Below are 14,406 nucleotides of genomic sequence, written 5' to 3'. Positions count from 1 at the left end.
GAAAAAGAGAGCCTATCTATGAGTGCCTTTAGAACAAACTATATTTGTTTAGAGTCTACACAGATTTGTAATGCCTGGTATTTTCATTTAGTTTACTATCTGTGGAATTGCTTTGCTCAGCTAAGTAAATTAATGGAATTCTTGTACTGTCTTTTGATGGTTGAAGGCAATTCAGCATGGTAAAGCTCTTGTGCGTGTAGCAATTAGTGAAGATCTGCAAAAATCAGATTATGTGCTGGTAAGTATTGCCTTTTTTTCCTAAAATCTGCACTAAGTAATTTACTGTTCTACATACATATCTTGATCTCTTATGCTGTATGCTAAATTTTTGGAACCTATATTTTAATGAAAATATGGAAATAATTTCATGCTGATGCCTGATACACCTAAACAGGCTTATAATTTTGTTTAAGGTGATTTTCCTTTTCAGAACCTAGTTAATCCTGTATGTCTGAGTCTGTTTTCAAAATCATGTAAACAAGCTTATTTTTTCTTTCTTTTGTTTTCATAAACAGCTTTTCAAATTATCTTAAAAAATATTATTGAAAAAAGAAAAAGAGAGTTAAAAGCCCCTATATTTCCTTATTATCTCATGACTTAATTGCTTATTTAATCAGAAATAAAAGTCTAATATAAGTGTAAATAGGGAATTAGGGATTAGTGTTTTGTATTTCTTACACATGCAACATGTCATATATCAAGTTAATATCAATTTCAATGTATCCTTTTCCTCCTTTGATACCTAAATCCCCATCATATCAACAGTTTTCATATTCCTTTGGTAAGAACTAGATTTTGTTGTTGTCCCCATTTTGTTCACATATTGTCGGAAATAAGAAACAAAATATATCAACTACATGAAAAAAAAATCGCCTTTTAAATATATAAAGATAAATTGATAGGCAGGCTTCTGAAAGTATATGTAAGTGATAATGATTAACGACTACAGAATCAAACTGAACACTGGAGCTTATACCTGCTATATGCATTTTTGCAATTGATTTCTCATTGCTACCTGATGAATTCTCCCTTTGTGGAAGTTACACACCATATGTTCAATATTCTTCCTATTCATTCATCTTGCATTCCCACTTCCTCTATTCTCTTCCACTATCTGAATCTGTTTTTTTTTTTCTCATTATTGATTTCTTTTGCAGATTAGAGTGGGTGCCCATATATATCCTCAAAATCCAGTTCTTCACATAGGAAGTCCTCTTAACCTAAGCATAAAAGGTATGGCCATTTTGAATGGTTGCTGTTAATTTATTTTTCTAATATTGTCTTCCATCTCATGAGCAATTTTCTTTTTATAAAATTTATTTGTTAAAGATGTAATGAAGCCATTCATTTACCTTCATCTAACATTAAAATTTTGGGAGAGTTGCTTTGTTAACCTGGCACGGTAGTAGAGTTATTTTCAATTCTTGAACGAGTTTGATCAGAGTGTTTAATCTTTTTCTTTTTTTACCAAATTCTTCGCGGATGATATTCTATCTTTAAGTTTCAGGTTTGAGTGATACAATTTCTGGACAGTGGTTTACCACAAATGGAAGTGTAATATCAGTTGATACATTATCTGGGATGGCCAAAGCTATTGGGGAAGGTTCAGCACAAGGTACTGAATAGCAATATTTAAGTACAGAAAATGAACTTTTTAATTGTCATTGTCTGGAGTTTTGCTTTATAAACAATTATTAATAGTAAATTATTAATTATACATCTACCTCATTGAAATGTTATTAATTAAATGTTATTATGAACAGTATCTTTCCATTACGGAAGATTGAGACTACAAACAACAATTACAGTGTTGAAAGGAAATTATATTTTTGTGAATGCTCCAAAAGAGACGTTAACTAATGTCCCGTACCCTTCAAAAGGATACAACTTCTCCGTGAAATTCAGGTTTGTAATAATAACACCTGAGTTTAACTTGGTTTGAATGTCATCAACCTTTAACTACATTTCTGACTGAATTGTAATTGTAATTCCTACAGTGAATCCCTTGGTGCACCTGGAGAAAAGAAGAGAATTTTATTCAATTGTAGAGTAGATCCACTATTTGTGGGGTATAGATCTTTATTCATTTCTCTCAGGATTCCTTCAATGATCAATTCATTCTTAGATTTAACTTCTATGTTCATTCACTGAAGGTATGTGAAGCCATGGCTGGATCAGGACTCTGGCAACTCATATTGCTTATTTTTCCCTTACTCACCAGAGCATTTGGTGCACTCAGTACCTAAGTTAGAAGGCATGAGGCCAGATGTATCACTCTCCATTTCTGCTTCCCTTGAACACGAACATGTTTCTGGATCTGCTTCAGCACTTTTTATTGGAGGATTTTCTATAATGGAGATGAGCAAGGTATGACATAATAACATAGCAAATTCTCTCGCGTTTCTTTGCTTGAAAGTACATATCAGAATGAGTTGTTTATTTTTGTGATGTGCCAAATTGCAAATTCAGTGGAACCCCTCAAAATCTGATTGCTAAACAAAGTATAAAAATTTAGTTTATGATGTTAAAAATGTTCTTTTTCCCCGCTCAGAATTCGATGCAGCTGAATTTGACGCCAGGCTCTAACAAAACTTGCATTACTGTCTTGGGAAATACTGGTAAGTTGGCGTATCTTTATTTTTTTTTTCCTATGTGATTACCTCATTTTGTTGATTGATTATCCATATTTTAGTCAGAAGTTCCCCTTTCTACTTCTTCCTTTATAAAAATATTGATGTGGATTGGCGGGTGATGTGAATCATTCTGATGGGTCTCATGGAAATATTCCTAGCTATCATCTTCACTTATTGTTGAGAGCATAGTTGCTACAAAATACAAATATTTCATTACTGTCTTCTACCCTATGTAAGGTTAAATCTGTTGGCTGTTTTATTATAGATGTTGAAATTCACTGGCATCACCGAGACTTGATTATGATCAGTCTCATCCATAAAGAAGATTTTGGCATTCGAGGGTTTGCACGGTATGAGGTGAGTATTTTCAACGGGTTTCATTGTTGCTCAAATCTAAATTATTGCAGGGTAGCCGATTTTTTTTCTCTAGTTAGGTGAGATGCATTCTCCATGAGCCTTGCATTTCTTTGTGTTGCAACCCGAAGCTAAAATATCACCTGAAAAGTTGCACAATTATCCTGTGAACTAGTCTCATTACTTGACATGCAATAAATGTTCTGATTTTGGATTTAAAATATATTCCTATTGAATTTTTTTTGTTCATGTCTCCAGGTCAAATTGCTTAAAGCCAAGAGATTCAAAGATAGAATCATCATCACTCTCCCAGCTAATGGTTACATATTCCTGAAGCTTAATATGACTTGATTTTCAGCACTTTATAAATTGTTTTTTATTTAAAAAGGGAAAAGACTTAGGCATGTTTGGATAAAACTTCTCTAGAAACACTTCTAGGAGAAGAAAATAAGAAGAAAAAATTAAAAAATCTTCTCCATAAGTTAAAATTAGCTTATGCATATGTTAAACTTAACCTATGGGATAAACTTATTTCATTTTTTTTTTTCAGTTCAAGTACTTGTACAGAAGTTTATCTAAACAAGGTTTAAGTGTCTGTTGGAGTTTACCAGTTTAATCTTTCTTTTACCTGTTTTACAGGCCAGAGTGTGGAGATAGACATCAACCATGAACCCGAGGAAACAGCATCATCCAGCGTAACCATAAATAAGGCCTTCTGGGCAAGCATCCTGGGGTATTTGCTGCTGTTGATTTTATCAATTGCTATCATCACACGTTTCTTGGACAGACCAGAGAGATCTCAGCAAACAAGTTCTTCAGTTACTACTACTCCAAGCATTGCAGCGCCCACAACTCCTGACAGAAGCACCCCATCATCTGTTGTAAATGACTCCTCTCCTCGAACACCTCAACCATTTGTAGACTATGTAAGGAAAACGATCGATGAAACTCCATATTATAAGCGAGAAGGGAGAAGAAGGATTAATCCACAGAACACGTTTTAGACTCAGAGCTTATCAATGGTACAATGCTTGATACCTGCCACTACTCTCCCTTTTGAGGCTGACAACGGATAATGGCCTCACTTGCACTCACTATTGTTGAATGATTTTCGACCTGACAATTTTGTTATCTACATCTACTTGTGTAAATTTAGGCATATACGCCATCACTCTTCGTGGATCACATTACCATGCAGGTGTATTTGTCTCGTAGTTAGGTTAGTGCAGTAGTTGCATTACCATGCAGGTGTGTTTGTAATCGCTCCACCAACTAACTTCTTTTGAAATGATGGTAATGCAATATAACTTGTAAAATGTAAGCCTATATTTGTATTTGTGATGGAGAATTGAATAGGGGATTGTAATATAATAGAGTAAAATGAATTAGAATAGAATGGATTAAAAATGTCATTTTCTTATTTCGATGTTTTACAATGAAATGGAATAAAGATCCTATATTCCATTTATTGAAAAAAGGTAGAACAAAATGATTTATAACTTTTTGATTTTCGTATTATCTCTATTATAAAAACACTATTTTATTTATTTTATGCCCTTTCACACTATTTTATTATAAACATAAAATTGAGTGGGAAGAAAAAATATGTTGAAAATGTGTAATGTTTCTACTATGGTTATACTTTTAATTTATTAATAAATACAAATTATACTTATTAATGAACTAGTAACTAGAAATACAAAAATAATTACTTAATAAATATAAACCAAAATATATTAGTATAAATATAATTTTAGGGAAATAAAGAAATAAATTATTATATCAATAATTTATTTTTATTTCACTCACTACAGTATGCAAAAAAAAAAAAAAATAGAAAACAACACAATCTTGTGAAAAGAAAAATTAAAACGTTAAAGTCAAGATCTATAATATTAAAAGTATAAATAAAAACACATTTGCTACCCTTTAAAAAAACTAAATTCATTTGCTTAGTAGTTCTACTGTTGGTCAAGTACAGGATTGAGGATTCAATTCATGTTTGGATTAAAGATTATAAATGAAAATTTTGAATAAAAAGTATGTTATAAACTTCAGTTTCACTAAAAAAGAAAGGTTTACTACAGTATGATTTATATTTAAATGTTTTTTGTTGTTGTCAAAAGTGCTTTTGAATGTGTAATTACTGAAAAAGGCACGAAATTTGTAATGTAATATTAATACTATTTTTCTATTTCATTTCAATATCTTTTAAGATGAACTAATATATTGTAAAAATAATCAATATATTTTTAAAAAATCAATAGGTAAGATATTACAATTTTAGTGTAAGGAATTTATTCATGATTAGTATGAGGATTATCATAGTAAGGGTTCGTTATCATAATGAAAATTCCCACTGTACAAAGGAGAAATAATATGATATTTTAAAAGTTAGAACACGCTATGTAATGTTTATAGAAAATAGTTACTTCTATTTAATTATATCTCTAAAATTGTTATTATCCTTAACTGTCAATGTAGAATCATATTTTCGTATCAATAATTGCTATATAAGATTTTATCAATTAAATCAACCAACAACAATGCCAGCTTAATATAAATTTGAAAATGCAATGCAACTCTTATTGCAAGACGTCCTTAGCAGTTGCAACGTCTGGTTGGAAAATTTAATAAATACACAACACAAGGAATGCTTGTTGGCATCCCCAAACTAAAAATGGAAGTTTCAAAAGAACCCACTTGTTGCTTCCCAATTCAAACTCGGTTTTGGGTGAAATCTACGGTGGGAAACGAGTTAAAAGTTTAGATAAGAAATGTAGAATGAGATATTTACATGAAATGTAAATTAATCAATGAAATGAAGTGCCAAAAATTATAAACTGCATTAAAATACGAGTGAGTGGCAGAATCGTGACGTAAGGGATGAATAGCGAAGGAAAGGAGTGGATGATACATAAAATAAATGAACAAAAAATTGTTTTCGAAAAATAAAGAGGATAATTTAAAATTGGAAATAACTTAAAAGGGTATTTAGGAAAAAAATGTTGAAAAGATAAAGAAAGAAGAGATATATTCATTTATTAAATTGGAGAGTTGTAAGTATCATTTGCCAACTTTCTTTTGGTGTAAACATAATCAAACTATTTAATAAATTATTAAAACATGATTTGTTTGACTCATAAAAATTAACTTAACCCGTATAGTCATACTGATTCATTCAGGCAAGGTAAAATGTTGGGTGCACAAAAAATAACGCTGAGTGCACCTAGCATTACCCAATGAAGAGCACAGGAGGCCCATAGAACATGTACGTACAGCCCATGAACACCATTACATATATATATATATATATATAACAATCTCAAAGGAATCTAAGACCATTGTCTTGTCTGGTTCTCAACATCAGCCACTCACAATAAATAAAATAAAAAGGGTTTTACAAAAAAATAAACAAAGAAGTAATATCATATCTAGGGTTTCTCTTTCTCTTTCGCATTCTCTCTGAATTCGTAAGCCATGGAATCACCCGGTAACGAGCATGTGGTGGGTGGCGCAGAACATAACGACGTCGTTACGCCCTTTTCCCACAGAGAAGAACCCCACAATTCCCAACCCCTCACCGGCGACGGTGCCAGTCCCGGGTAACTTTCCTCTTTCTCTTTTCTCTCTCAGTTCCGTTTGGTTGCTCAGAAAATTCTGAAATTGGAGCAATTGGGTAAACGCAGCTTATGAAAAGAACCCCCTTTTTTTGCAATTCCTAGAAAAAGGTTTTTTTTTTTTTTTGGTTATTTAGATTAGATGATAACAATGTTCTTAGATTTGGTTCTAATTGCACTCGACCCATAATTTGCAGAAAGATATTTATAGGTGGTTTAGCGAGAGAAACGACCATTGGTTAGTGCTTGCTTTGTTTAAGTTTATGATTATCATAATTGTAATTATTAGGGGATGACAATCCCTTCTCTTAATTGTGTGGATTTGTAGCTTTTTGCATTGGTTTCTTACTTACTCCTTTGTGTTGCAGCCCAATTTATCAAGCACTTTGGTAAGTATGGTGAGATCACGGATTCGGTCATCATGAAGGACAGGAAAACTGGGCAGCCTCGTGGATTTGGGTTTATAACGTATGCGGATCCCTCTGTGGTCGATAAAGTCATTGAGGATCCTCATATTATCAATGGCAAACAAGTATGACACTCTGACTTGAATTTGATGATGTCTTGGCTAAGGAAGTCTTGTTACTTTTGTTTTGATTATAGTGATTAGTGAATGGATACTTTGCTGGATCTTATGGTTTTGGGATCATCATATATAGGTTGAGATTAAGCGGACGATACCGAGGGGAGCTGTTGGCTCTAAGGATTTTAGGACAAAGAAAATTTTTGTAGGTGGAATTCCTTCAAATGTGACTGAAGGTAGGTTGCCTCTTTAGTTAGCTAATTTCTTGCTGCTTGACTCCGAGGTGTCAACAAGGGGGGCACATTACAGCACCTTAAGAGAGCAAACTCCAAAATATGAGGGCAGTATGGGCATAATAAACTATCTTAGTTTCAGATCCTAGATTTGAATACTGCTTTACATATATATGAGAGTAATGTTTATGATCTGTCAGAGGTTAGCTCAAATATTGTACATGGACAGAGGTACCTTAAGTTATTGTGTTGTACCTATCAAGATTTCTTCTACTAGAAATTCTTATGAATCACTTGGCCACATGTAATTTGCATCTGTGCTGATGCGAATGATATGTTGTGTTTGTATGATGGTGTGCAAGTAGATTGACTATTTTCATTATGACTCCCTTTCTCCTTCTAGAGCTCTGTTAAAATTAATTTTAGCTGTTAGATCCTAAAATCATTTTTTGATTTCGAAAGTAACTAGTAAATCATAGAATAGCTGTGGCGAAAATGGAAAATTTTCTTTGGATGGTATTGTTTTTAATCCAGAGATGCACTTGTGCAGATGAATTTAGAGACTTCTTTACACGCTATGGCGAAGTTAAAGATCACCAAATAATGCGGGACCACTCTACCAACCGATCTCGTGGCTTTGGGTTTATCACATTTGACTCTGAAGAAGCAGTTGATGATCTGCTGTCCATGGGAAACAAAATTGACTTTGCTGGATCTCAGGTGAGGAATCTTTTATTCAAAATGAGTACATGCATTGCATTATTCTACCTGGAAGATATAGGGTATTGAGCAATAAAGTGTTTGACTTGTGCAATTGGCATCCAACTCCTGAGGGTTAATTTTTTAAATTTGAGATTTTCTTGGCTGTAAGTCCAAAGAATATAACTCATGAATCATCAATAACTTAACCAATACTTTAATGTCAATAATCAAGGGATACTGATCTCTGACTTTCCTATTGAATTCAATGTACCAATTCCAACATACTGAACACAAAAAATATCAAATCCATAGTTCCATAACATCATATTTAGCTGTGTTTTAGTGATGGTTACTGCTTTGAGTAGTAGAGTGGGGTTTCTTGTTAGAATCCACATAAAAAAATGTGGGTTGATCAAAACAGTTATGTGCTGATACCTTTGATGGTTTACGCTAGAAAGAAGGGACACATGGAAAAAGGAAGGAGAGTTGCTTATGGGAATTGGGGAGAGGGAGTGACGGAAAGTAGTGGGAAGTGTAGTTATAGAGGGAGAGTGAGTGGAGTAGAAGGGGAATGATCTGATTTTTCTTGGGCAGTTCATCCATTTTGTCTTGGAATTAAGAGACATTTTCCTGCATTCTTTTAGAAATCTTGTGTTATTGGAGGTTCTCTACTATAAAAGTAGCATTTCAGTTTTCTGTGTGACAATTTCCACCATTTTCCTTGGGGTCCAATAAGGTTGCATAGGTTTTTGGATAGATTTAGTCAACTTCAGTTAATCTTCAGATCACCTTTTTTATTAGTATATAGACACTACAGTGGAAAGTAAAAATATATGGGAAGTTCAAGCAAATTATTAATTGGAAATTCACCATCTACTCTTTCATTTGGGGAGAGGGGGGGGGGGGGGGGGAGGGATTTTGTATAGTTTTACTGATATACAATGGCATTTACAAGAGTATGTTGTCTGGAGTAGTTAGTACATTAGCCTGATTCCCTGATCTATCAACTTCGAAGTGGTATTTCTTAGTTCTAACTGTTTGCACTACCACCATGGGTTGGCACCTTTGTCAATCACAAACATTTTTTACATCATACATAGTTATTTGATTTCTACGATTTGACATATCAAGAAACTTCAACTATTTTGTCTATTTCGAGTTTTTTTTCATAAATACAATTTTTTTTTATCAATAAAGTAACCTTCTCATCTTTCTAGGTGGAAATCAAGAAAGCTGAACCAAAGAAGCCAAGCTCAGCACCTCCATCATCCAAGCGCCATAACGACTCTAGGTCTTCATATAGCAGTGGTGGATATGGAGATACTTACGATGGATTTGGTGGCAGCTTTGGAATGGGGGGTGGGTATAGGTCAGGTGGTAGGGGTGGTGCTTATGGTGGCTTTGGAAGTGAATTTGGTGGGTATGGAGGATATGCTGGTGAGATGGGGCCGTATAGAGGAGATCTCTCCCTCGGGTATGCTGGTCGTTATGGTGGAAACTTTAGCAGAGGGTATGATCTTGGTGGGTATGGCGGTCCTAGTGAGAATTATGGAGCATATGGTGCAGGTGGGGGTTCTTCTGGCGGTGGTGGTGCCTACCAAAGTGGCTATGATGGAAACCTAGGAGGTGGATATGGAGGGGCTAGTGGTGGCCCCTTCTATGGGAGCAGTAGAGCAGGATACAGTGCTGGTCGATATCATCCTTATGGAAGATAAGATTGCAAACAAAGCATTTATAGTCTAGGACTAATATGTCTAGCATCAAAGCTAGTTTGTGTTTGGTTCGTCAACTAGATTATATATTCTCTTTCAAAAAAAGAATTATCAAGGTCACTCTCATTTACCAGTACAACATCCATTTCTTGAAGGTCCAAACAAATTTTCTATTCCCCCTCCCCCGAAGTCTGCTTTTTGATTTATGTAAGAACTGCTGCAAATGGTTGTATTCTCTGTCTCATCATCGTTGCTTGTAATGCTTCTTACTACCATGTTTTCTTATTTATTTGATTTAATTACTCCAAGCTGGTTTGTTATTCTATACATGAGAAAGACACTTTCTAAACACTATTAGTTGAATTTTATCAAAATTATAAAATTTAAGTGTCTCACATCTTATTTAACTAGTAGTGTTAGAAATGTGTTAAAGTGTGTTGTTTGTACTCGAAGCAACCAACAGTGACATCATTGGGCCGTAGCAGAGTGTCTTTTCTTTGTGTAGGGCTGAACATTGCATAGGATAGATCAATCTATAGAACAGTCATTCGTTCTTTTATTTCCCGTTCAAACCCTTATCATAGGCCGAACATATTGTGGTCAATTTTTGCCTAACCAAATTTTTGCCATATTACTTCATTGTTACATTAAATTAATAAATAATAAAATTATGCAGTGAAATGATCAAATATTTCATATTCAATATATATATATATATATATATATATATATATATATATGGGACTTGAACAAATATTGTCTGTTGATTGAAACGTTTACGTTATAATATGTATTTAACAATTGCATTTACAGTTTAATTGCTCACATTAATGTTATTTGTTATATGATAAGAAATAATTTTGATATTTAAGTGTAATATATTAGTTATTATATGATTTCAATAATTAAACGTTAATTTAGATATTAAGGAGTCATATTAAATATTATATTTTTATGTTTGCTGGTTTTTTTAAATTAGTTACTTTAATATATTTCACAATTAAAAGTAATAAATTTATAAAAAATAATGGCATAATATGATTTATTTATTAATAATTAAGAACATAAATTAATAAATATATTGCTATGCATATATACGAGTATACTTTTCATTTTATTAAAATATATTTCACAAATAATAATAATTTTAAATAATAACAAGTCCTTGATAAATACTTAAATTTTATAATAGTCATTGATGTCATCTAATTAAATTTAGCTGACTAAATTATCAGTAATAAATTTAATTACATTATTTCTAATTAACTTAAACTTAAAAAATTTAATTAAATTATTTAATGATATTAAAACAAAGATTGAAATTATTTTTAAATTCAATGCTAATTTTAGCTATTAATTAAAAATAATATTAAATTATCATTTTTGCCTTTTAACCATTAGATTGATAGATTGTATTTTCTAAGGTCGAGAAAAATGTTGTGAGATAGTGACAGGTATTGTTTTCTTTTATTTAAGCTTGACGGGTAAGCATTTTAATCCCTTTTTATTTTGATTTTTCAATACTTTGTTTGATATTAACTACATCATAACATTATATTAAGACCTTTCCTTTCATTTCATCGTTGAAGTAGAAAAAGTAAGAGAAAATTTACGGCGAATGGTTGCATGTACATGGAAAAGTCTATTTATCAACTACGTGATGGATTAATCCTTTTATAAAATGGATAATGATTATTGTAGTCACTCTGCCCTGGAATAAAAACAAAAATAATTTCAATTCATTAAGATATAAAATTATACGTCTCACTATATTAATTCTTAATTAATTTATTTAAATAACTATAAAAAAATAATTTATTTAAATATCACAGTTTTAAATAATAAATTTTATATGACTTTGTTTTGCCAAAAATCACTATTTTTTTTAAAAAAAAACAACAACTTCCATAATGTTAATGTAATTATATATGATATACTCCTAAATATTTTTAAAAATTAATTTTATTTACATACACACTTTAAAAAACTACAATATAAAAGATAGAATATATAAATAAATTTGTACATCACAGGTATAAAAACTATTCCTATATATAAGAGGCTATTCCTATATATAAAAAAGTAATATCCGATCAAATTCAAATATTTTAAGGTTTGTAATTCGGTATAAGTAATGTTAGCAGCCAAGCATACCTAGCAATTGATACCACCAAATTCAAATATAAATGATACCAGAGATCCCGAACCAATTTTATGTACACAGCAATGGTCTCAATTCTACATTGGTTTACTAATATTTTCTTAGCAATGAAGTCCTGAACTATAAGTCCTTGTCAGCCAACAAGTTAGAAAGGAAAAAGAAAAGTGATGCATGAAGGCTTACTTGACTTATTAAGCATTGAGCTTTGCAATCATTTCCTCTACCAACCTTAAAGTAGTATCTGCCAATTTCTCTCCTTCTGCTTCAATTTCTTCCATTATCCGTTCTATAAGCTCATGATTGATTTGTTTACATCTTGAGCCATAATTGGAGCAGTCCCTCAGAAGCAACAACAGTTCTTGAGCGATGGATTTGGCTCTCCATGTTCCATCCACACTTAACTGAAGCAATCCTGGCATCACTCCCTCTGTCAAAATCAACCCTCTATATTTCTCTCTGCAGCTCTGGCATATAAGTAAAAGTATACTCACTGCATGCTCTTTGCTTAGTAAAGATCCATCTTCAATAGTCTCGACTAGTATCCCGATCGCTCCACCAGCACCAGCAGCCTTACAAAGTGCACTCTCTGATGAAGACACAATGTTCTCTAGCAACTCAATTGCTTTCTCAACCAATGGAGATGATTTTACTGTGCTGTGGATCAGTTCAAGCAAGGAGAACATAACACCAGAAGAGACAATCAATGGCATAATCTCTTTGCAGGTTGTGAGGTTGTGTAGAGTAGCTATAGCATCAAGCTGAGACTGAGTGCTACAATTGCTGTTGACAAATTCAGCCAAGAGTTGGATAGCCCCAGATGAAGCAATTGCTACCTTATTTGCCTTGCAAGAAGAGAGGGTTAGCATGGCTGCTAATGTCAATTGTATGATCACTGTCTGGCTATGACAATAGAGGAGACTCACCAGAACTGGCAAAGCTCCAGATTTGATGATCCGAATCTTATTTCTGTAAAAAAAAAAAAAATTGGAAAAAAGTTTTCTATTAACTGCTAAGGAAACTTTAGAAGGCATTCGTACAATAGAAGGAATTTTTTTGGCTCCCTTGTGTTTTATACATTACTTTTTGGTAAAGAAATATGATGGTACATTCTATTATTTAACCAATGGCAAACCTTTTTTTGTTACCAAGAACATATTCCTTAGCCCCACTGCCAATAAACCAATCATGGGTACTAAAAAGTTCAGACTTTTTTTATTACTCCAAAACAGTGTAAGGTTGGGTATGTTTTATTGCCTCTAATTCTTTTCTTTTAATGAGCAAAAAATATGTTTTGGTAATCATTTGTTCTCTTATGTGCTCTCAACTCCTAATTTCTTTTTATCCAAAAAGGTTTAAGTGAGTTCGGTTTTAGGACAGATCTCACGGTTAAAAAAAAAATACTTATAGAAATACTTACATTTACATATTACCGGTATCGTGGACTACAAGAAGAAACGGATGGAGTTTAGAATGAATATCATTTGAGGGTGAATGATGAACTAACCTTTCACTGCCAAAGGAAAGGCTGAGCAAGGCACACAAAGCAGCTTCTATGGCTTCATAGTCTTGAGAATGAAGCATGGAAACAAGAGGAACCATAACACCACTCTCTTCCAACTTGTGCCTCTGCTTCCTGCTTAATCTACCCAGTTCCAAAGCTGCTTGAATTTGAGAATCTCTATCACCGTTCCAAAGGTTTTCCACAACCTCTTTTTCCATTGGAGCTGGTTTCTAATTCTTTTGCTGTGCCTTATTCCGAGGTCTCAAAATCTTCTATGTCAGGCAGTGGTAATTGTAGTAGCATCGAGATTGGTTGCTTGGAGAGGTAATGTTAAGCTTTTGTGGGTATTCCAATCCGTTGTTTCAGCTAGAAGCAACATACAGTTCTTTAGGTCAGCTTTTTTTTCTCTCTATGGGTGTGCGTTGGGTACCATGCTAATAAAAAAAACAATATTGATTCCTAAGAATGAATCTTTAACTTTCCTTATTTGGAAGCAAACGCCGTCAGCTTTTGATAGGTCAGGTGAAATATTTTCTTGTCAATTTTCTTAAGATAGATATGAATGATATCTTTAGTTTAATAAAGAATAATTTGTTATTTGTTTCAAATCTTTAAGATATTATTTAGATTTAAAAATATTATGAATTTGTTTAGATAAAAATAAAGATTTAATCTTATCTATTAGATTTAGGAGGTTAGGAGTTTGATTTTAAGATTAAGATAACGTTAGTATTAGAATTTTGTGTTATACTTTTTTTTTTGTTTTATATATAGAGCTCATATATAAAATATTTCACAAATTCTTCTATAAAATATATTTTATTCTTTTAGAAATATATCTCTACACAGAAGAAGAAAAAACCCATCAAATTTTCTAGTGATTTTGTGTTTCTGGTTTAATGGTAGGTTTGCTAGGAGTAGGACTCTAGGAGCCTGAAAAGAATATTATGTTAATCACTCTTGTGAA

General features: G+C 32.6%; 2 protein-coding genes across 2 annotated transcripts in view; one reads left to right on the top strand and one right to left on the bottom strand.

The window, feature by feature from the left end:
* The window catches only part of LOC114411646 (nuclear pore complex protein GP210), a 39,827-nt gene extending 29,725 nt beyond the window's left edge, over positions 1 to 10,102 (top strand). Inside the window, exons 27-41 of the mRNA XM_028375279.1 lie at positions 167 to 238; positions 1,158 to 1,233; positions 1,508 to 1,615; positions 1,764 to 1,905; positions 1,998 to 2,069; positions 2,154 to 2,367; positions 2,552 to 2,618; positions 2,899 to 2,990; positions 3,246 to 3,306; positions 3,627 to 3,984; positions 6,805 to 6,845; positions 6,976 to 7,139; positions 7,267 to 7,366; positions 7,914 to 8,083; positions 9,283 to 10,102. Of these exons, the coding sequence (XP_028231080.1) occupies positions 167 to 238; positions 1,158 to 1,233; positions 1,508 to 1,615; positions 1,764 to 1,905; positions 1,998 to 2,069; positions 2,154 to 2,367; positions 2,552 to 2,618; positions 2,899 to 2,990; positions 3,246 to 3,306; positions 3,627 to 3,984; positions 6,805 to 6,845; positions 6,976 to 7,139; positions 7,267 to 7,366; positions 7,914 to 8,083; positions 9,283 to 9,780 (2,235 nt within the window). The 3' untranslated portion in view covers positions 9,781 to 10,102. The remainder of the gene's footprint in view (positions 1 to 166; positions 239 to 1,157; positions 1,234 to 1,507; positions 1,616 to 1,763; positions 1,906 to 1,997; positions 2,070 to 2,153; positions 2,368 to 2,551; positions 2,619 to 2,898; positions 2,991 to 3,245; positions 3,307 to 3,626; positions 3,985 to 6,804; positions 6,846 to 6,975; positions 7,140 to 7,266; positions 7,367 to 7,913; positions 8,084 to 9,282) is intronic.
* A 1,811-nt stretch (positions 10,103 to 11,913) lies between these two features.
* On the bottom strand, positions 11,914 to 13,729 carry LOC114411426 (U-box domain-containing protein 40). Its single transcript, XM_028375116.1, has 2 exons — positions 13,443 to 13,729; positions 11,914 to 12,904 (listed from the first exon to the last, which is right to left on the bottom strand). Exons 1-2 carry the CDS (start codon positions 13,655 to 13,657, stop codon positions 12,130 to 12,132), a joined length of 990 nt encoding a protein of 329 aa, XP_028230917.1. The 5' UTR covers positions 13,658 to 13,729; the 3' UTR covers positions 11,914 to 12,129.
* Positions 13,730 to 14,406: the final 677 nt, after the last annotated feature.

The sequence above is a fragment of the Glycine soja genome, chromosome 5 (assembly GCF_004193775.1).
Source record: "Glycine soja cultivar W05 chromosome 5, ASM419377v2, whole genome shotgun sequence".
Lineage (NCBI taxonomy): Eukaryota > Viridiplantae > Streptophyta > Magnoliopsida > Fabales > Fabaceae > Glycine > Glycine soja.
This window is presented reverse-complemented; position numbering and strand designations above follow the sequence as displayed.

Excerpts from the sequence above, each read along its gene's own strand:
- LOC114411426 (XM_028375116.1), bottom strand. The coding sequence starts at position 13,657 with ATGGAAAAAGAGGTTGTGGAAAACCTTTGGAACGGTGATAGAGATTCT. Across the intron at positions 12,905-13,442 it reads CTTTCCTTTGGCAGTGAAAG|AAATAAGATTCGGATCATCA; the intron begins GTTAGTTCATCA and ends TTTTTTTTACAG.